Raw genomic sequence first — 22855 nt, forward strand, 5'->3', positions numbered from 1 at the left:
TTCACTCGACATCGACTTGTTTTTTTATATCATTTATCATTTCTATCACCATATTACAATCATCATCATTAGTTGATGTCAAATTTGCAACAATGTTGAGTAAATAAGACAATTTATCAAACCTTTGCCCTTCAAGATTAGTACTCCAACTATTATACCTTATTTTGACTTTAGTATGACACCTATTTATGTTTTTCCTCCATAGCCTTAAAATGAATTTCTCTGGTACATAAGAAATTTGCTTCTGAATCAACACAACAATTGCATGTCGACATAGAATTCCTTTAAACTCAAACATTCGACAATTGCAATGAATATCACAAGTTGTTTCATCAAAGCAAACCACTAAAGTAACACGATGAGTCTCTCCAACCATAACATCTTCTTATATTATAAATTTTGTATATGAATCAATCTCTTTAGAAAAAGACAATCTACAATAAATCTTAGCAGTAAGCTCTTGTTGAAATTCTTTGAATTTCCAATGGTATATGCATCTTGAAATTGTTTCTCAATTGGATAAAATGTTATGCAATGGATCCATGATTTGAAAGATCTAAAATCAGCCTCTATTTTGTTTCCACTTTATCACACAATGCATTTTCATATTATTCCATAAACTATTTTAAAGTGGTTTTTAAATTGACATAACCATCAAAGAATGAATGCATACTTTTGCTATGTTGTGTAGTAGACATAACTTCCCAAAAAGTATCATTAACAAAAGTTGGGACCTAACATTGTCTTTCATTATATAATACAAGTAGCCATGCATTGTTGTGAAGGTTGTATTTATTAATGAACTTATTCCAGCGTTTTTCAAACTCATCACTTGTTAACGAATTATATACTATGTTTTGCAAAGAAAACTTAATATGTCATATTCAGAAAAACCTCTTAACTTTTCAAGCAATTTATTCATTATAAGCCACAAGCACCATCTATGTCGTGTATCAAGAAACACAATATCGATTGCATTTTATATTGCCTTGTCTTGATAAGTTATTATTGGTTTAGGAGCACAATTCAACATACATGCACGCCAAGATTGAAAAAACCATACAAACATCTTTATGTCCTCATTGGAGATTAACCTACAACCTAACAATGTTGAATGACCATGATGATCAACTCCAATAAAAGCACCAAACGACATATCATAATTGTTAGTCAAATATGTAGTGTCAAATGTCACACCATCACCAAATTCTTTAAATGCAACCTTACTTCTAGCATCCACCTATAAAACAATTTTAAGACGACCCTCTTCATCTAAATCCATTGTGTTGAAGAATTTGGATTCTTACTTTACATTTTAAGAAAATATTTATGAATTGCAGAAGCATCTTCAACACTAAGTCATAGGCTCTTCAGTTTTTCAATGTAATTCCTACAATCTTTCTGTAAGAATAGTAAATTCTTAGCACCACCTACTTCAACTATTAAGGCATTGAAATTTTTATTTGGTTTAATCCCGACCTCGTTATTCACTTCAAGTTTTCTTTTAACAAATGGATGAATTATTCGATTGCTTTTAAAGTATTTAGTCTTAGTAGGAGTACTAAGTTCATGGTTATGATATAATACAACTAAACATATTTTCCATTTACCATCGACTTGTATACTTGCACAAATCCAAGCCTTACAAGCAGTTTTTGTCACTGGATGCATTTTAAAAACATTCTTGCAATTACTTCTAGACTTTCCATGACAAAAACAAGCCAACACCACATATTTCACATCTTCATCATCTCCTTTTATTGTAGATCATATAATAGCTTAAAAACACTTCTTATTCCTGTAGTTATAGTCTTGGACAAGATTATCTAATCAAAAACCATTCTTGGCTTAGGCTCCATTCCCCGTCTAAACTTCTTGTATTGTCTATTTCTTCAAGATGATTAACCTAATTCATTGATATTAAACTAGTTAGAATTAGAATAAAATAACATCATGAAAAGGGTTGAAACAAAACCTTCAAAATAAAAATTACCATCATATTGATGAATAAAAATATGATTATAAAAAAATAAAAGTACCTCCACAACATTTAAATGAGAAGAAACATTCTCAGATTGTGTTTGACTGCACTCTTCCATCTTTGGAACTTTGTTGGTTAATGAAGAGTAACTAATTTTATGATTTTTATTCTCATAACATAGCGTGCTACATAATTATTCAATCAATGCAAGTTATATATTGATGACGAATAAATCAAAACTTCTTTTATTTTAATACAAATGCAAATGAATATACAAACTTGAAACATTAACAATCAATACAATCATATCGATGAATTTTTAATTAGAGTAAAATAATATGACTAAAATTTCACAAGATCTATAAAACACTTAGAAAAAAAATCACATCATTCAACACACATGCAATGGAACAAAGCTAAGCAAAAAATGACATAAACCCAACAAATACTTATCAACACACAACAAAATCCACAATGTAAAAAAATGGTATATAAGTAATGTAAAACCTACACTAATTACTAACAAAACAAAGCTAAATTCACAATGTCATGCTACAAATTGTACATAAAGGCATCCCTAGCATTTCACAAATTCTATTAAAAAAATATTGTCATTGCCCAATTATGCTTAATTGTAGCCATTAAATCTTTTTTAACTATAACCATAAGATATTTTTTTTCTTTTTATACGTGTAATTCCCTTCATCTGATTAGGTTTGAAACGTAGGCCTCTAAACATCCACAATTAAATCATGACATTATTAAATTACATATTAAATAAAAACAATTTTATTTAAGAATTTTAATTAAAAATTAACTCAAAAATGTTAAATCTTGTTAAGAATCAATGAAGAGACGAAAAAACAAGACAATGGTTTCATGAAAAGAAGTCAAAATCATGTTAAGAATCAATGAAGAATTAAAAAAAATTAACATACTATTTTCTCCTTCACATCAATTGGAACCATAGCGACAATGATAGTTTAAAACGATGACCGATGTTGATTTTAGAAAGCGATGGCTGACCATGGTGGAGGTGGAGGGGGAGATGACCACTGGGAAGTTTTGGAAGGGTTACGTACCACAGATTAGATTTTAATTAGGTTTTTGTTTTTTTTAAGATAATATAATTTTAATTTAAAATGTTAAAAAAAAACTATTATATGTATGATGTGGCAATCTACTGATGTGGCAGATGACATGGCCTTTGCCACATCAGCGGGTATCAATTTGTACCCATTCTGGGTATATATAGTATTTCTGTTTTTATTTTTCACCTAAATTCACTCTAATTAATATTAAAGCCTACGTGTTTAGCATGATTAACCCAAACTATTAAACCAAATTTTTAATATCAACATTTCAAAATCAACATATCTACACATACTTGATATTGTCCATACATATATCATACATGCATGTCTCTAAAACACAAGTTTCATGTATCTTACAATAAAACATCACCAAAATAGTGACATATATCATCATATACATCATGGCCGAGACATGTATGATTATTTTTCATGTTGAAAAATCAATTTTCAAGCCAAACAAGAACAAACATGTGACATTCAACCGTACAGTCATGTATCTCATGAACCATTCATTTATACATGCCTTTAAAACATCAATACATGCTTTAAATGATGTGTTATTCAACTCAATATCATAAGAACACAAAAATAAATAATACACTCCAACCATACAAACTTGGCCGAGAGGCACACATGCTTGAACAAGTTTGAAAAATATGATTTTAAGGCAAACAAAGCACATGCATGTTCACCCATGTTAGCTGCACATACTATTATGCATAAAAAACAACAAACTTGGCTCAAAATTACTCATGCAAGGAGCCTAAAATAACTCTGATACCATGTGTAAAATGGAGACAAAGATGATAATGGAAATGGACATACATGCATGGTGAAAGTGAGAATCAACAACATTCAAAAGGAAATGAAAGAAAGATAGGAATTATACCTTCTCCAAGATAATTTCTTTGAAGGAGATGATGGAATGGAACACCTCACTTGTGATGCCTCTAAAGTTTACACCAAACAAAGCATAAAATGGCCCATGGCCAAGGGGTAAAGTGAGAAAGTGAGGTGAGAAGATTTATTTTAGCAAAATGAGTTCATGTCTTACAAATGAACTAATTTTGTTCTTTTATATTAGTAGACTAATTAGCAAATTCATAATTTTGCATGACACCTTATAATTATCTCAATTTACATGGTATTCATGCATACATATCATATATATACATTAATCATCCTAATATTATCTCATGGACATCTTAACCTTTAAAATGCCACTTTCACATCCATATAACACTTTATTGGTGTGACAATTTAGGTTCACCATGACATAGTTGTGAGCCCTCTTTAGATGATTCAAAAAACATGTTTGAGACTCAATGACAATGGTAAAAATCTAACAATATGTCATAGTCTCTAAAACATGATGAAGACACACTTCATCAAACCTATTTTTCGATCATACATTTTGTGTAGATAAGATTCTTCTGTTGTCAAATCTTGATCAAGTACGGGTTCATTGTTCATCACAACTCTAGTCTCGATATTTCTTTGAATTGTTGATTGATATATTCAAAATGTGTTATCAAAAACATCTTTCGTATGACTTACATTATACTTTGGCTAAAGAGTTTGTTTCAAATACTTATCAATATTCGTATAGAAACTCATAAATAGATAATTATCCAGTCAGCGTTTACTCCAAATCCAATGACTTTGAGTCAATAGATCTCTTATTGATCATTATTCATCTCTGTATACAAACAATGCATGATCATTCGGCTTTATCGTATGAAACACGACTGGCTCCATATTTATACACCACATAAACCATATACATTCATATCAGATTCGACCATGATATCTCAGGTCAAAAGATTACTCCATATACTGCTAACGATATGTCATTGACTATAATATAATGTCCATGTGATTTATCATAATTGGTCATGTTCAAAAAATAGTTCACTAACTGTCAATCCATACTAATGCCTTAGTGATATGGTTGTCACTGTTATTTACACTAATATCATCTCATGATATTTAATGGAGGTATTAAATATATCTACTATATGATATTATTGTCCAACCAATATCACATCCATAAAACCCAATTTGATAATCTTGTTTTACTAATTAAATGAATTATTCGGACATTTCATATACATACTTTATATTTAAATAAATAAACGAAACAGTTGACGTATATTAATAGAAAAATACTTTCTTTTATTTAACAAATCATAAATACATATAAAAGATGAAGAAACCTTTGAAATTGATAACACGAATGGTTCTATCCATGAAACCATTGATGCTAGTTTGCGACATGCTTGGCTGTTGGAACTCCATATACTTGATATTGGAAAAAGCTCTTCCAACTCAACCTTAAATTGTAGATTTTTTCAACTGAAGCTATGACAAAAATAGTTAACGACTTTGATTGGAGAGATTAAGAAATTTTTGTTCTCATCTCTTAAAGTTTTATATGATTCTACTAATTAATTATGTGGTATTCAATATTCTATTAATAATCTAGCATTAAATAATTTAACTCATATTTGTTCAACTTTTGATAAATATAAAAATGATTCAAACTTCGGCATAACTATTGTGGAAATGGAAGATAAATATTGAAAATATTGGCTATATATTCAATTCTTATATTGTTTGGGTTGCCTTGTAGATTTTAGGTTTAGATGAAATATTTCTAAAGTAATAGTTCATAAAATAAACTTTTTTTAGGACATGACTCCACTTTTTATTTGTAAAACTTCAACCAAAAATTAGAAAGCCTATATTTCATTTATCATAATAAGTACCCTAGATTGATGAATGAGACAGATGACATTTTGGAAGAGAATGAAGGTATACACCAACTTGATACTAACATTTGAGCATTTCTTAAATAAAATACTGGTGAATCTAGCAGTTCTAATAATCAATACTAAGGATTACTTCGAACTAAAGTGTTATCATGACATGAAATTGTCATACATGACAAAAAATGAGCAACAACAAATGAATGTTTTTCAATGATGGAAACAAATAAAAGTTGATTTGCTATCATAACCTAAATGACACATGACATTTTATCTATGTCAATTTCTAGTTTTACTTCTAAGTTAACTTTTATCTATAAATGTATAAATTGTTAAATATCAAAATTACTCTTTATCTGATAAGATGACTGAAGTATTAGATACATGTACATAGAAGACTAAAATACCAACATGATGATCACAAACTATTTCGTTTCTTTAACAACACAATTTTGGAGGAAATTGAAGAAGCCGATGATTATTAGTTTGTAATAGTTTATTTGTATAAAATAAAGTATTTGAAGAGTAAGTTTCAAAATTTTATGCTAAAAGGGTTTAAGAAAAAATTTTCTAGCATACTTTAGGAGGATAAGATTAGAAATATACTTTTTAAAAAGCTAAAATAATTATTACAAAAAAAAAAAAAAAAAAAGAAACGAAATGAGCCTGTCGGACCAGCCCGCCGGTGCCCATCCAGGCTTCCAGTCTGGTCCTAACCCAGTCATTTCATTACAAAAAAATAAACCGGCCCAGGCTCAATGCCTGAGCCTAAAGGCCCAACTGTCTGACTGAGCAAGTCCTGAGGGCCCATTTTCCCAATTTTATTCTTAAATCAATTTAAGTAAAATAATATTTTATACTCTAATAAAATTATATCTACACATAATTGAATACACAAATAATGTATAATGATATTAAATTTTGAATAAAATAATATTTAATTACATAATCACACATCATCTACATATTCAATTATATATTAAAACATAATATCACCCATTATTGTTCAGTTTCAATAATTTTTTTTTCCCTCTTATCTACTTAAAATCACAACCTGACGAATGTATAGTTTTTAACCAAAAAGATTAGCATATAGCGTAGCATCCCTGAGCCTTAAAGATCTACTCTTTGATTGCTACAACACCAATTAGCTTGGCCACATCAACAAAATTTAATCTTGCGTATTAGCAAATTGCGAGGCCCATTATGTTCAGCTTATACTCCAATCAAATAGAACAATAAAAGTAGGCCCTCAATTTGAACCTTCCACAGTTCACGAGAAGTCTGCACACTAATGATAGTACAACTCATATAAGAAGATAATGCCTTAAGCATAGCCCAGTTCACACAAATCCCTCACAAACTTTCCCTCTCATACGCTACTCTTGCTAGACGGGTGAGTCCAGCAACTAGAGCAACGCAGTTTCCGTGGATGAATTTAAACCCTCTTGTTCTTGAGAACCCAGTAACCTAGAGCATCCCTTAAAACCCTTAAATTTCAAACCCATTAAATTTAGTTCATCGCCTAAACATCCAAATGATTCCCCATCAATTATCATCCAAATATTAGCCACGACTTCCTTTTCCAAATGCACTCTCAATGCCAAAACTGATCATCATTACCAAAAGGAAACATCATCCTGGTATTTGAGAAGAAGTTATAATGTCCCTTAATCTAAGTGTTTCAACTAAAGCTATCCTATGTCAAGGCTCATGATATATTTTTTTCATAAATTTCATGCAAATAATACAATGTTTAGTTTGCATACACACAACTACACACACCCCTGGTTATTGTTACTTTTGGTGGGATAATACACTTGTCTTTCCAAGATTAGCTAAGAGGAAACATTATCATGACCTGCACCAGATTGCTGAACCTTGCTATTTGAGGCATCAGACTTCACCCTCCTGTAGAAGAGGACATATGCAGCAGCAGACTTTACATCTTCTTCATTGATGGGTGATATGTGGCTGTCATCAAAGTTGTACCACCTGTTCTCATCCAGGAGCTGCATGTTATAGAATAATGTAAATACGGGGTGAGATTTGAACTAAATGGGATATTTCGATAGAAAATGAAGTCATAATTAGCAACAGATCATCACCCCAAGACTGCATCTGCTATAAATTTCAAGATACAGCAATAATTAAAAAGACCTCAGGGACAATGATCAGTAAAAGTAGGCTCAATATGTAACCAGGTGTTTTAAGCACATCTCAACAGTGGAACGATGAATTCCAAAAATCCCACTAAATGAGACCATATACCGGTTGAGGAAAGCTAAAAAGCTTTTTCTTGTTTAAGAAGATAAAAAGCTTTAAAATTACCTTGATATGTGCAGTGTAGTGCCCACTGCCCATGCCACCATAATGGTTGGTTAAGGCATAAAGTTCGTAGAGTTGACGTTTTGAGTTGTTTTTGTTGGCTACATAATTTGTCAAGTCAAAGTCATGAATCGGAAAATTGACAAATGTTTCCAGTTTATGCTTCATTGACCTGCTGTATGAGAATCTCTTTAGATGAATGACTAAAACCTCTGGGAGCCTCCATAGATCAAGTTTTTTACTTGCTTGTCTTCGTTCTTTACATTGTGGACAGTACCTTCATCAGATATACAATAATAACTGTTGTTATTGCTTGAATGCAAATATAATTTCCTTTTAAAAGCAATTGGACAATACAGGATCTCTTAAAGAAGGTCAGAAAGTCGCTGGGAAATTATGAAATCCAATGGGTTGAAGATTACAGCACATTACCGTAATAAGTGATTCAAAAAATGGCCAACAATGCGAGTTGACAATCTCCGAGAAATCAAATGGAACAAATTTTTTACAATGAAAACAGAAATATATTTGGGATATTAATTAAAATAATGGCTTCTTAAAGGGCCTATAAAAATAATCAACTCTAACCCTATACCAATATAACCTACAGACTTAATACAATTTTACCTCCATCCTTAAACTTTTAGCAAAACCCCATCCTTAACCTCAACTCTATAAATCTCTTACTCTCACTTGCAATATCTCTAACGCCAAAAACACGACATTGAGCAAAAAAAATCTTTACATCCATTGGTTAAACTAATATATCTTATGTTAAATATTTGTTTTATATATTTTCTAAAATATTTTCCATCTTAAAGATATTTTAGGTTTTTTTTTTTTCAAGTTGTCAAATTATGAAATTAATTAATTAAATTATTTTTTTGAAGTTGTTATCTTATTGTCAATTTATATTTTCTAAAACATTCCATATGTCACTTGTTATTTTAACTTAAAATGAGAATATTTTTGTTCTAAAAATTGATAAATAAGTATAAATTTGTAACAAAATTTAAATCGTTTTGGTAATTTTTTAATACCTAAAATGAAAATGATAATCACATTACTTCCTATATTACTTGTAATATCACCCTTAATAATATAAGATTACAGACATTTTTTATTGTTTAACAAACTAAATAAAGTAATGTTAATAATAAAAAATAGATTATAAGACCGTCTTCTTAAGGTTTTCTTGATTTATTATTCATCTTTATTTTTATAACTACACATGAAAGGTGTACCATAAAAAAGAGTTATCCAAAGTGAATAAGCAGTCCACTAAAAAAGGGCTAGCTTAAGAAAACAAGATAAAGCTAAAGTGTGTACCAAATAGCCTGACAAATATTTAAAGAGCAATACTATGTGTACCCACTTTGGGTACACAAATGTATACACACTCATATGTGTCATCATATGATTGGTTATTGTTTTATTCTTAATTCAAAATCATCCAATCACATGATGACACATATAAATGTGTACACATTTGTGTACCCAAAGTGGGTACACATAGTTTTATTGATATTTAAATGAAAGCCCAAAAAAGCCAGCCAGAAGTTCAACGATCCATAATAAAAATGGCCCAAAAGCCCCTCCCCATTTAAATGAATGAAGAAGAAATAAGATTCACATGCTTAACTCAAAACAAGTAAAAAATCACCAGCACACAGGTCGAAGGGTAATTCATTCTCCATATGCAAGACTGGAAATCTAGAGTTTAAGGCAGTAAACCAACTAATATAAGATGGCTACTGTCTTAAACATGGCCTAAAACTCCTCCCAGTTTAAAAGATTGAACAAGAAAGAAGATTCTTCTGCTTAAGTTAATTTAAGTTAAAAATCACAAAATTCTCCCACATCAACCACACGAAAGTGGCAAAGGGTAATTCATCATGCAAATGCAAGACTGGAACCCTTGACTTTAAAGCAATACACCACCTAATTCTAGATGACCACTGATCTATAGTTTGCAATACCATAAATTCAGTTTGAAATGATAAAACTATAATACATAAACAAATCTATCAACAATTCCACATATCCTACTCATGTGATGATATCATGTAAGGAAAGATAGTGAGTGAAAGCATATACTAACCACATATCTTCAGGCACTAGAGGCTCTTCTCTTAGAAAAGCTTCCAGACAGGTATACAAAGAAAGAGGTTCTGTACGCGCCTTCTTGGTTACAGGGCCAGATTTGAACACTTCTGGTAAGTTCTCCAGGGAATTAATATTGTATTTCTCCAACAGCTTCTGTGACCAATCAATGTGTACTACTATCAACGTTGATGATGGGGGAAGTCTAACGGCTTTCTCCTCTCCCACAGATAGATCTATGCGTGCATTACTGTCATCAACCAGATAAAGAGGTAGTTTTGGCAATGCCAATGTTTTAGTGCTAACATCCTTATTTACTACTTTGGATGAAGAGTCAGAACATCCATCACTGGAACAAATGGCATTAGTTGGATCCACTACAGCCATCGAGGTACTAGGATCAGAAATTTCAGTATGCTTCAGACTCTCTTTTTTCAGAAAAGGAGAAAGCATTGTGTGAGCTAATGTCTGTACATTGCCTCTTGTAATTACATCATGACGTGATATTAATGAGACAAGAGGCATTCCATATGGTTTCCATCGTGAAGTGGCTTGAGCACCAGCAAAATCCCTATGCAGCAATTAAGAAAATAAAAAATCAAATTAGAAGAGTCCCAAAACATGAGCAAAATTCTTAGAATAGTTCTGAATCGCATCTAGTTCAGGGAAAAAAAAAAAAAAACAGAATTTCTAACAAGAAATTATGTGTCATGTTGACCGACAATGTATACATTCCTCTAATGAATGTAATGTACAGTTCTAGAAAGCTAAACATACTGTTCTTGGCGGTGGTGTACCAACTGGAGATAAACTGCATTCTTCACTGACTTTGGAACCTTTATGGCAGCAAGGCGGTCATCATCTTTGATTGTAGATAATGATATTAAAGGGTCTTCTAAAAATCTTTGTATTGAATGGTGTCGTATCTATAGGCAGCATGGAAATAATTCAACTAAATTACAAATTTGTGCATGTACCGATTAATAAGTAACAAAATGCTTAATACTACAAACCTCTGCAATCTTAAGTTCCTCACTTTGCTTTAAAGAACAAACGTTGCTCAGCACTTGGATCAAATCCCTGCAACGTCCCTGCTTTGGGACAGTTACCGGGAAAGTAGATGGCAGTGCACTTCCGTCACAAGTGAAAACTGTTATTGTCATAGAACGAGTAACAGTAGCTTGGAGTGGCAAGGAAAGGTACATGAAGGGATCAAATGTGACAGAAACTTTATTACATACAGGACAAACCAAAGTTGACTTGTATTGACCCTGTCAGACAGAAATTAAAGAAACATAAACACAAATGAAATGAGAAATTTCAAATGATGGAGGAAAGGAAAATAAAGCTGAATAATAATAATAAAACAAAAACATCACCGAAAGAGCAGCAACAATTCAATTTTTGTACTAAGACATCATAAAAAGAACTCTTCCATAAGACACTAGGAATGTATTTTATGCCAAAACAGCGAGCAATTTGGAAAATCAAAGAGTTTGCTTGAATAAAAACAATGACAGGATTATCTAAAAAGGATCTGGGTCTACCATTTCATCGCTCAGAAAATGTTACTAATAGAAAACCCAAGAAACAAATTTAAAAAAAAAAAAAATCATCTTGACGAACAATTAATAAGAAGGAAATATAATAATTACAGAAGAACAGAGATGCATACTTAAATATAATCCCGCTACAGACATGTGCTCACTTCAAGCTTCACAAAAGACGAGTGATGTTCATGAGCTCTCTACCCACACAAGTATGATTCAGGAGCAAATTAGCCATGAAAAAAATAATCTTTTGTTGAAAAAAAAAAAGGTCTAGTCTTGAAAACTTCCAAAGGTTTTGAAAATTAGGGGATCAATAAATACTACATAATTAATAATGGTTAGAGCAATACATATTCTAGACAATGTTTTTAATAAAATAGTCAATTGTGCACAAAGAACTATGACTTGCATGCCACTTATATCCTCCCATTTCCAACATTCATACTGACAATTCTAGGAGAATAAAATTTTGTTTTCTTAAGAAATATTTTGAAGGGGATACATAAATTCAGTTATGAAACTTGCATAAATTTGCAAGTTAGATAGGAAAGTTCCATTCTACAAGCAAATAAAACATTATCATGGTTCAGCACATTTGCTTAACGTTATATGTGCACCAGCATGTGTTTAGGATTCACAAAGTGGTCCCATCCAACACTTCATCCTAATGTTGTTGAGCAACATCTATAAATCTATCATAGGTCACAACAGCTCATGAAATCAAACTGTAGAACCCAGGAAATTATAATAAAAAAGGTTCAAAATAAGCAACATCATCTGATAATACTAATAGATGCCCTTAATCATTTCACTACAGACTCCCAATTGTGAATAAATATAGAGAAAGTCATATCTCAGAACTCAGACAAGTATTGCTGTCATATGCACAAGCACAATAACCACTGAAACAAAAAAGAAAACACTGCATAAACTTTTCAATCTTATTAAATATGTTAGAAATCTTTTGGTTAAAAAAAAAAAGATACCAACATCCATATCCAACCTCTTAATATTAACACATGATTAATACAATACTCACTTGGCAAACATCAACGATTATAGAATCATTGCGTGCAATGTGATTTGCCCAATACTCATCAGCAACTTCTTCATCTGGTCGACCATCTGCATCTCTGGACTTTATATATGGTTTGTGTTTGACACGATTTAGATCTTCATGAAGACCGTCCAGCAGAAATGCTAAAAGCTCCTGAAATAAACGTAAACCATTTAGATAATGCAACTGTGTTCAACCCAAAGAAACAGTGAGAATTTTCTGTTCAGTAGTAAACCTGAGAATCATGCTGATTATATCCACTAAATTGAGGAGCAAAACGAGCCAGCTTTGTTTTAAATGGCCGAGGAGCAACTGGTGTCCGTCCTGGCGCCCATAGCTTTCTAAGTAACTCACCAAATGCTACAGCTAGTTCACCCTAAATAAGGACCACTTCAAATTAAACATGAAAACAATACACTCATTTAAAGAAACATTAAAAATGGATGCATCAAAATTGCTTCAAAAACATATTTCAACAACCAAATGCTTTACAGGTATCAGCAAACCATCATAATCAAATAACCTTAGCATCTAGAGGTTTCCTTTGAAAGTCCATTTATGGTATTATTTATTAGGACAATGCAAATAATACCAAGTGATCAACTAAAATCAACAAAACAGTTCAGAAATTCAAGCACAACACAGAGACTAAGGTGTTTGTTGCATAATGTATCCACAGAGGTTTATGGTAGGTATGCCTACTTATGGTAGCTAAGCAATTCCATCCAGCCACTTATGTTCAAGATCTTTTTTTTTTTTTTTAAATTTGTGGTTTTTATCAGGGTAAACACTTTTTCTGATTCTAGATTACATGTACTAGTCTCCTACAAGGTCTAAACATGAGGGAGAATGGTAGAGTTTTGAGTATTTGATACAGCTACTTATACTATTTCAGTTTCTGCACCTAATAGCTTTTACCAGTCACAATTCTTAAAATAGAATAAAACTATTCTGCTTTTATTTTTGTTTGGTCACCCCATTTATAAATTCACCTCTGCACCATGAAATAGGTATCGCTGACCTGCTAATTTGCTGCCACCACCAAATTGTTTAATTTTTAGATTTGATCTCTAGTTAGTGCCCCACAGACAAAAAGAGAAAACCTGAACAGACACGTCAAACCAAAGGTAAAATGTTTTCTTCTGCTTTTAGCCTTATGCTTACCTTGTATCCAACTTCACACCTAAGATATTTGTCTGGGAAATATATGATTTCATTGGCCATTCTTCAACCACAATTGAATTACAGCACAGCCAGCAGATTCAAAGAATTAATCCACCACCAAAATGATATGATTCAAATCGAACACAAAAATAAAGTCGGAAAAAACATGCAGTAGAAAGCAGCACTATGACATCAATCATGAAGCATAGATGTATGAATCTAATAAAAGAAAGTCTGCTCATACAACATTGTGCAATGCTAAATGTTGCACTGCTGCAAGAAACTTTAATGTTAAGCATAAAATGAAAATCAAGATATAAAATAAGTTTGAGAAATAGTCTTTAAACTACCAAATACTTGCTACAAAACAGACTTCAGAGGGCTATGAAACTGTACAAAAAATAATAATAATAAAGGTTCATTGCTTCAATATCATGGTAATTAATACTTACAACCATGCCCAACGGGTTTTGCCAATTTATCTCTCGACGATAATCTTCCCGAAAGTATCTTGCAAACTCTGGCGTATGAACAAGGCACTGTATTGCACTATTCATAAAGCAAGTATTCCCAAGGTTCAGCAACCCAGTAAGACCAGCAGAAGCACCCCTTGTGCTAATGCCACTGACACCATATGTATTTTCCAACTCTCCAGCAGAAGTCAGATTTGTACTTTGTGGAATCTCTGTACCATGGCTTTTGGAAGTACCTTTGCTTGCAGGCCAACCTCCTGCAATTGACAAGCTTGACTTAGAAGGCTCTACAAGAACAGAAGTAGCTTTCTTCTCTGCAATTCCATTTTCCTGAATAGAACTCATGCAACCAACCAATGCAGTACCATTAACATTGTTAAGGACCTCCACAAGAATCTGCTTTAAATGATTACAGAAAAGGGAGAAAAAGTTATGTTAGAATATGAAACAACATCAGGTAATAATCACAAAATCAGAACTAAAACACAAATTATAAAAACTCGCTAAATCCAGAAGACAAGATCACATATATAAAATTGTGTAAACCTTCCAGAATTTGTTGACAGTCAATCTTTCCATTTTCTTATCCCTTTTTCTGTTCAGATTACAGTGACTTCACATCAATATATTTTAATCAATAAGACAACCATTAACATCAGCCATAACACAAAATAATATGACTTTAGGTATTGGTGATATGTTAATACCAATTACATACACATAAAAAAAGTAAAATACATCATACAAAATTCTGAATCTAGAAACAAAAAAGGATTGGCATAGTTGTAAGGGTTAAAAGATTAAATTACAATGAAGCAACCCTGTCTTATTTGCTGGTTGCCAGATAGACACTTCTATGATGCTATTGAACTTTTTGACAACCATTTCCAAATCAAAAACTCTTCAATACTTCAATTAGAGGTTATAAATCCATGAGTCAAACCAATAATAACTATGCCACCCACAAGATAATTTGACAATATACCAAATTCTTGTGAGGAGCTGAATTACATATCATTTGTTAGGATCCATACCTGTGGCAGTGTCAATCATACCAGTAATTGATGTAAAACATGGAAAATATATAATAAAATGTAAGATGCAGCTGTCATATCAAACGAATAATAAACCTACTATGTGTCTGTAACAATAGTATCCTAAAAATTGGGAACACATCAAATATTTTAACCCAGAATATATGAGGGATAAGTCATGCAAGAATCTAGTAAATGTCGTTTTCAAAGGTTCTGAAACAAGTTTATAGCTCCAAAATTTTATATAGACTATGTTACACCTTAAAATCAAGATTTCATTCATTTAATTTATCTTGATTTAAGATGTGATGAGATTGATGCAAAGAAATGCATATTTTATTAAACCAAAAAAAAATGAACCTAGAGAAAAAAAAAAAGGCCAAATAAAACATTTGACAACAGATGCTTTACTAGTTGCTTTGTAACATCATAACAGGTATATTAATCATAAAATTAGGTATAATCATTGTTGAAGGAAACCCACATCTTGATCCATCTGTATGTTGGCATCATCAAGTGTTTTTTCCATGTCATTCATCAAGGCATGTTTCCGATGACCATAATAATCCCAAATGCGAACCTGTTAAATAGAAAATTATAATACTAAAATATCAGACATAAAGGAACTCTCAAGGAAAAGTGTATAAAAGTAGCTCTCTGAAATTCAAAGAAATGACTGGCATATATGAATTTTTACTTGTTCTGAATTAAGATCAAAAATATCGCAAGCTCTTCGATGGAGTTCTCCAATTGTTTCCTGGTCAAAATGGTTCAATCCTCAGATAAGTAAATTCTTTAAATATTCAGTTCCAACTTAAAATGATAATTGAAGCTGGAGGAAGTTCTATATCATAACCTACTTGCAAACTATACCTTCTTGCTGATTCTTATGGAAGAATGGTCCCCTTTTGGCATCAAAAGTAGTTGAAGACGCAGAGGATAAACCTCTACAGTCAACTCTGTCTGAGAGAGACCTGAACTGATTGCTTTCCTTGCCAATGTTGGACCACCTCCATACCTAAATAAAAAAGAGACAACTAATGATTCCCCAGTACTTATATACAAGCAATGATTGAATGATAGAACTGCCTCACAATTATTAATCTATATTAATTCCCTCTAACAATACTATGAGATATATACAGAATAAATAACAAGAAAACAAAGGGCTGAAAATTAAGCAATAAATAAAACTCATCAAACCAAATCAATCATTTCTTTTACTTCTTCTTTTTTTTTTTTTTTTTATTATTATATATATTTTTTAGTATGAAAGAAACATAGAACTCAATATATTGATAAATACATATACAATAATGGGAAACCAATAGTCCACCATAAAGAGTCAAACAAAATAGAAAACACAAAAGAGCATGAACTAAAGCCACAACAGAATTTCCATCTCCATAAATGATGGAAGAAGTAAATTAAAAGTTTTTTAAAATTGAAGAGCATAAACAAGCATACAAATTGAACTTTATCTTATAGAAAATTATCCTCATCTTAAATAGCTTCCTCAAAAATTCTTATATTCCTCTCCAGCCACAAAACCCAAAATACAACACATCAACAGTAGGTTGGCTTTTTTCCTCCTCTACAAAAAGCATGATAAAATTTCAGCCAATAATGATCTATACCACAACTGACCAAAAACTCTCCAAGAAATCCCTGCTTCTCAAAAAGTTTACACCATACTTCAGCTGTATTGGGACAAAGAATAAAAAGATAGTCACTACTATCAAATAATTTTTACAAAATACACCAGTTAGGTAAAATCCAAGTGTTTATCCAGCCGTGCAAGGCATGAAACAATGAAGGTAACGTGTTTGGATTAAATTCCAATAAGACACGAATTCATGTGCACATATATATGTGTGTGTGTATTTTATTCACGTAAGAGATCTATCAAATATAATTCACATACACATTGATGAAAACCTGAGTTGCCATTTGGGTTTTTTGAAATTCTCTCTTCCAGTGAACACGTTATTTGTCCAGCACAGGAGCGGTAGTAGCCTTCTTTCTGGACAACCTCTCGTGTTTGTGCTCCGTATGGATACGAGGGCGCTGCCTCACGAGGTTAGACACGTTCGTTTCTTTGTCACATGAAGACTTGGAGAAGCCACCAACGCAGGTATAAATCTTAAAACACTCTATGGTTGTTTTGAATGTTCATGATAAATATATTTTAAAACGGGTATCCTGATCAAGGATTTAGGATTATATGATTTTTATAAATTTTTAATTCCGCTGCGCTGCCGTTAACGGCACCCTAAAACCCTACACTAACATCCTTTCTTTCAATCTATTTAGGGAAGCAATACCAAAAGTTGAAAGAATTGAATATAATTCATTTGATTCCCACTCATTTCAAATTCCTGTACAAATTAAAATTCCAACCCAACATGAAGAAGATAGTAAATCAACTACTATACTAAAATTGAAACAAAATGTAATTCAAACACATGAAAAAAAATTTAACCGAGGGTTCTACAGAGCTCTGGAAAATTGCATCAGTATTGTTCTTCAAATATGTACTTTTTTATCCATATGTAATGCAAAAGACATTCTAATTCTGTGATTTCAACTTAAGATTTTACCTACATATGCTATAGTCAACTATTGTTATTTTACTACTTCCTATCAAGTCATGTTTTTACAGTAATTGAGAACTCCACATGTTGCCAAAGCTGTTTGACAAAAAATTCTAGTGTCCCAATTCCCCGGTTCAGTTATTGCAACACAACGAAGTTCAAATGTGTGTTTGTGTGTGTTAGAATACTTAGGATAAGCCCACTAATTGATCCCATGCATGAACAGGAGAGTGAACATAGAGTTTAGACATTATTACAGTATAAAGGTTTATATGCATATCCATGATTGCCTCCTATGCAACACAAACATACAGCAATCGAAAATTTTATTACAGGTTCAAGTTCACAAAGAGAGAGATAAAGAGAGAGAGAGAATAATACTCTTACCAAATCATCAATTGGTCCAATACATGAGCAAGTATATGATGAAGTGCAAACAACCGATGTTTCGAAGTAAATCAAATCCTCCAAAAAGAATTTACTTTTACAATTACTAACATGTAAATAAAAGTAACTGCACATCAAAAACATGCTCAAGCTATTTTAAGTGACATCCAGCCTAACTTGGTACTGATATGTATTGACAAAAAAGTAAAAATGCAATCAGAAAAATCGATATTTAATCCATCAGCAAAGTTAGCACAAATATTTAAGAGTATTTAAAACCAAATAGATCAAGAAAAGAAGGAAATTGAGGGGCTTTGTCACATCAAGAATTAATGTCATTCCATATAAGATAATAACTCACCACGAATGAAATTGATCCCAAACTGCTTGTGGAAGCAATACATAATCTCGACCTTCTAGTAGAGTGTCATGAATGCCATTGCCCGAATTGGAGTCCACTGAAGCTGCATCATTTATTAAATCAGAATTATCTATACCAGATGGCCTCTTCAACATGCTTGAACCAACTGAATTGCAATGTTCCAACAAAGACGACACATCGGTTGCATTATTTGGCTGATCTTGATTTACATAGTCTATCCAATGTTGCCACCATCTGTAGTTAACCAATAAGGAACAAATTAAACCAAGCATTTCCAAAATGCTACCCATTTAAAATTCTTGACCTAACAAACTCACTCTCATCTCACTAAGTCCCATGATTTAAGTGAAAAATTAATATGTTTGAGCTTAAAAACTAATATCTAGTTTCTAATCGTCAATTTAATTTTTTGGTTCACTGGCAACTTGACAAGTACAACAGCGAAGTCATCCAAACAGTCTTATGTTCAAGGCTTTAGGGTTTAGAAATTACTTAACAATAGAAATTCTCATGAAAATCTAGAAATTTAAGTCAACATCAAACTATGTTTCATATATCAGACCACAGTTATACGCGCCAAGGTTAAACTGAGGCCGTCTAATACTTGAACGAATAAGTTTTTTTTTTTTTCTTTTTTCACTAAATACTACGAAATTTTTACTCACATAACGAACACTGAAATTGACCATAAAAAATTGAAATAACAAAATTAAAAAAAAAAAATGAAAAAACAGGAGCGATAGAGAGAGAAGGAAGAGCCTTTGGGTGATGAGGTAAAAGGTATCGCCTTCTTTGCTGGAAGCTTCGGCTGAATTTGCAATGTCTCTTATCAAAACCCTCTCTTCCTCTGGCGTCAGCTCTCCACTGCCGCTGCTGCTGCACATCGTCACCTCCACCATCACTCTCTCTTTGACAGATCTGGTTGATGGTAAAAGCTTTTAGATTTCAATTTTTAATTTTTTCTTTTGTTTCCCCAGACTTTCTGGGACGCCAAACGGAGTGAGGCGGAAAAGAAAGAAAACAGATATTGGAAAAATAAAAAATATTATGACGTCAAGGTAATCCGAGGAAACAAAAGCCGCGGTTTCGCTAAAGCCTAAACCCTTACTACAAACAAAAAACGGTTTTTATTTTATTTTACTACAAACAAAATAAAAAATAAATTTTTCATATATAAACAAGTTTGAATTTCATTTTTCATAATTAATAACACACTTGGTAAACCAGCCCACACTATAAAAAATGGCAAGCACAAAATTTCTGGAAGATTTCTAGCAATTTGGTCAATTTTCAATAATAAAATAAGAAAAATATTAGTATATTATTCTTTATCATGTTTTATTGTTTATAATATTGAAATTTAATTATTTTTACATAAGTTTTATAGATTACAAATGACGGTTCATTCAATTGAATTATTTATGATTTTCATGAAATTTGTTAATATTTTGTGTTAAAAATATATTTAGAATAATTATTAGTGATTTGCAGTCACTATGTAGATCAAGCATGGTGAAATCAAATAAAAGCAAAAGGCCTTTTAATATGGCCAAACGACTATTTCCCACCCAAGGTTTGATGTTTTCTCAAAAGTCTCCCTTTTAACTATAGAAACATCAAACACCCACCCATGACCGGTTAGATTTAACCAAACCCTAACGGTGGTAGGGATAAAATTGTCATTTTTACTATAATATTAAAAATAAACTAAAATAGAATCTAATTTTTCCCCCCTAAACTTTAAAAACTAAAATTTTCCCCCAGCCTAAGTTTTAAAAAATGGCAGTTTCACCCTAGGGTTTGGTTTTGAAATCTCCCATTTAGAGGCTCCCAAGGCGTTTTCGACGCCGATCGAGCCTCCAAATGAGAGGAAAGCATTCGCCGAAAGGAGAGGCTGCTTCGGGAGGGAGAGGTCGTCAGCAATGGAGCCGAAACGGTCATCGGAGATTTCAAAACCAAACCCTAGGGTGAAACTGTCGTCGGCAATGGAGCTGGAACGGTCGCCGGAGATTTCAAAACCAAACCCTAGGGTGAAACTGCCATTTTTTAAAACTTAGGCTGAGGGAAAATTTTTAGTTTTTAAAGTTTAGGGGGGCAAAAAGAGATAAAATTTTCAGGCGTTAGGGTTTGATTAAATCTAACCGGTCATGGGTGGGTATTTGGTGTTTCTATAGTTAAAGGGGGGACTTTTGAGAAAACATCAAACCTTGGGTGGGAAATAGTCGTTTGGCCTTTTAATATCTATCAAGTATGTGTGATGAGTTTGGTGGGGAGTCTTTGATGATTTTCAAAATGCAAGGAGGTTGGGATATTTTTTACCACGTGGCTCATGTATGGCAAAGGGTTTTATATTATTTTCTAGTATGCATGTTTTTATTCAGTATATATGTCATATATAGTAGATTTTTCTTTTATATATTCTTATACGGGGTTACTGTATTTTTCATTTTGAAGGATTTTATATTTTTCATTTTAAAATTTTATAACCTGTATTTTACAAATTTTTGATCTTTTTTTTTTTTGCAATAAAGTATGAAATTGAAATATTATAAAAAAATTAATCGATTTATTATTTTATTGGTATAAAATGCTACTTCTAGGCATAAAAAAAACATAGAGCACTAGGGCTGGATTCGAGCCAAGCTGAGCTCGGCTCGCAGCCAGCTCGGGCTCGGCTCGATTTTTTAATGGCCGACTCGAGTTCGGCTCGAGCTCGACTTGAGCTGAACTCGGCTCAGCTCGAGTTCGGCTCGTTTTCAGCTCAGCTCGGTTACGGCTCGGCTCGGCTCATTTTTCATATTAAAACGGCACCGTTTTGTATATATATATGGATCAAAACAACGTCGTTTTGTATAAAAAATTTAAAAAAAATATACCAAGCCAACTCGAGCCAGCTCGAGCTCGAGCTGGCTCGGCTCGAGTCCAACCCTTTGGAGCACCATTCTCAAAAGGGAGATTTGTAGTAGCACACCACTTTAAGGCATGAGTAACAACGAGACATCATCATAATGCAATGGTAACAATAAGAGTGACATTAATAGCTTACTTGAGAAAGCTTTTCAAAACTACATATTTTTAAAAAGTTTTTAGATTTGGAAGAGTCCAAATTTAGCAAAGTATTAGCACACTGTTTTATTGAAAGAAATTGTCAAGGCAAACTCCAATGAGGAGTTTTGCTTTAGATTTAATGGGGATAACATTTGGTTTAAACCATTCGAGTTCACTCTAATCACTTGATTATGCTACAAGTACACTCTAACGTCATTTTAGTCATTTCATGTGTTGATATTTGTTTATAGATTGAAAAATGACTAAATGATGATAAGAATGTGGAGTTTAATCTAATGCATGGTTATGCATGGAGAGTACACGCTAGTTTATTAGTCTACCACATGAATGATATGGAAATCATGCCATCTAAAAGCTTAATTATCGGGTGCACAACCATGCATCAAAGGATGCATGGTTGTGACATTTATTAGAGGCAAAATTTTATTAAAGGACATGACCCATGATTTGTTTTTTTAACGATAACCACATTTTGCCCTTATCAAATAAAAAGAGTAAGTTTTTTATTAAGTGAAAAGAGATCTTAGCAAACTTGGAGCTAATTTTCGATGATTGAAGATGTTGTTTTTCAATAAGTTATGAAGGGGTTTCTACAGAGAATCTTCTAGCAAGGCGATACAGTAAGTAGGAATTCATTTCCTTATGTTCTTGATCAAATTGTGATACATGATGATTTTGGAAATTTTGAAACTGTTTAGAAGCATGCTAGATAAAGTGTAAATGCATGATAATGATCCTTATCAAGGATTTAAAAACCAAACTAGACCAATAGATCGAACTGGACAGACCATGAATTGGCACTAGAGACAAGTACTATAAAAGACATAACTGCTTTAGGCTTAAAATAGGGTTAGACCTTGAGCGAATCGTC

At 32.3% G+C, this 22855-nt stretch overlaps 1 protein-coding gene across 2 annotated transcripts; it reads right to left on the bottom strand.

Annotated features, from left to right (window-relative positions):
• Positions 1-7543: 7543 nt before the first annotated feature.
• LOC123197819 (ubiquitin carboxyl-terminal hydrolase 5) lies at positions 7544-19973 on the bottom strand. Of its 2 annotated transcripts, XM_044612236.1 has the most exons (14): positions 19675-19973; positions 18895-19149; positions 16426-16570; positions 16250-16309; positions 16037-16132; positions 14884-14914; positions 14498-14775; positions 13117-13257; positions 12864-13034; positions 11288-11545; positions 11052-11200; positions 10273-10845; positions 8175-8448; positions 7544-7855 (listed from the first exon to the last, which is right to left on the bottom strand). In XM_044612236.1, exons 1-14 carry the CDS (start codon positions 19812-19814, stop codon positions 7682-7684), a joined length of 2745 nt encoding a protein of 914 aa, XP_044468171.1. In that variant the 5' UTR covers positions 19815-19973; the 3' UTR covers positions 7544-7681. The 2 variants fall into 2 exon arrangements, with proteins under 2 accessions (XP_044468171.1, XP_044468170.1); XM_044612235.1 differs by having other exon boundaries at positions 14498-14914.
• Between the last annotated feature and the right edge of the window lie 2882 nt (positions 19974-22855).

This window comes from Mangifera indica, chromosome 15 (assembly GCF_011075055.1).
Source record: "Mangifera indica cultivar Alphonso chromosome 15, CATAS_Mindica_2.1, whole genome shotgun sequence".
NCBI classification, from domain to species: domain Eukaryota; kingdom Viridiplantae; phylum Streptophyta; class Magnoliopsida; order Sapindales; family Anacardiaceae; genus Mangifera; species Mangifera indica.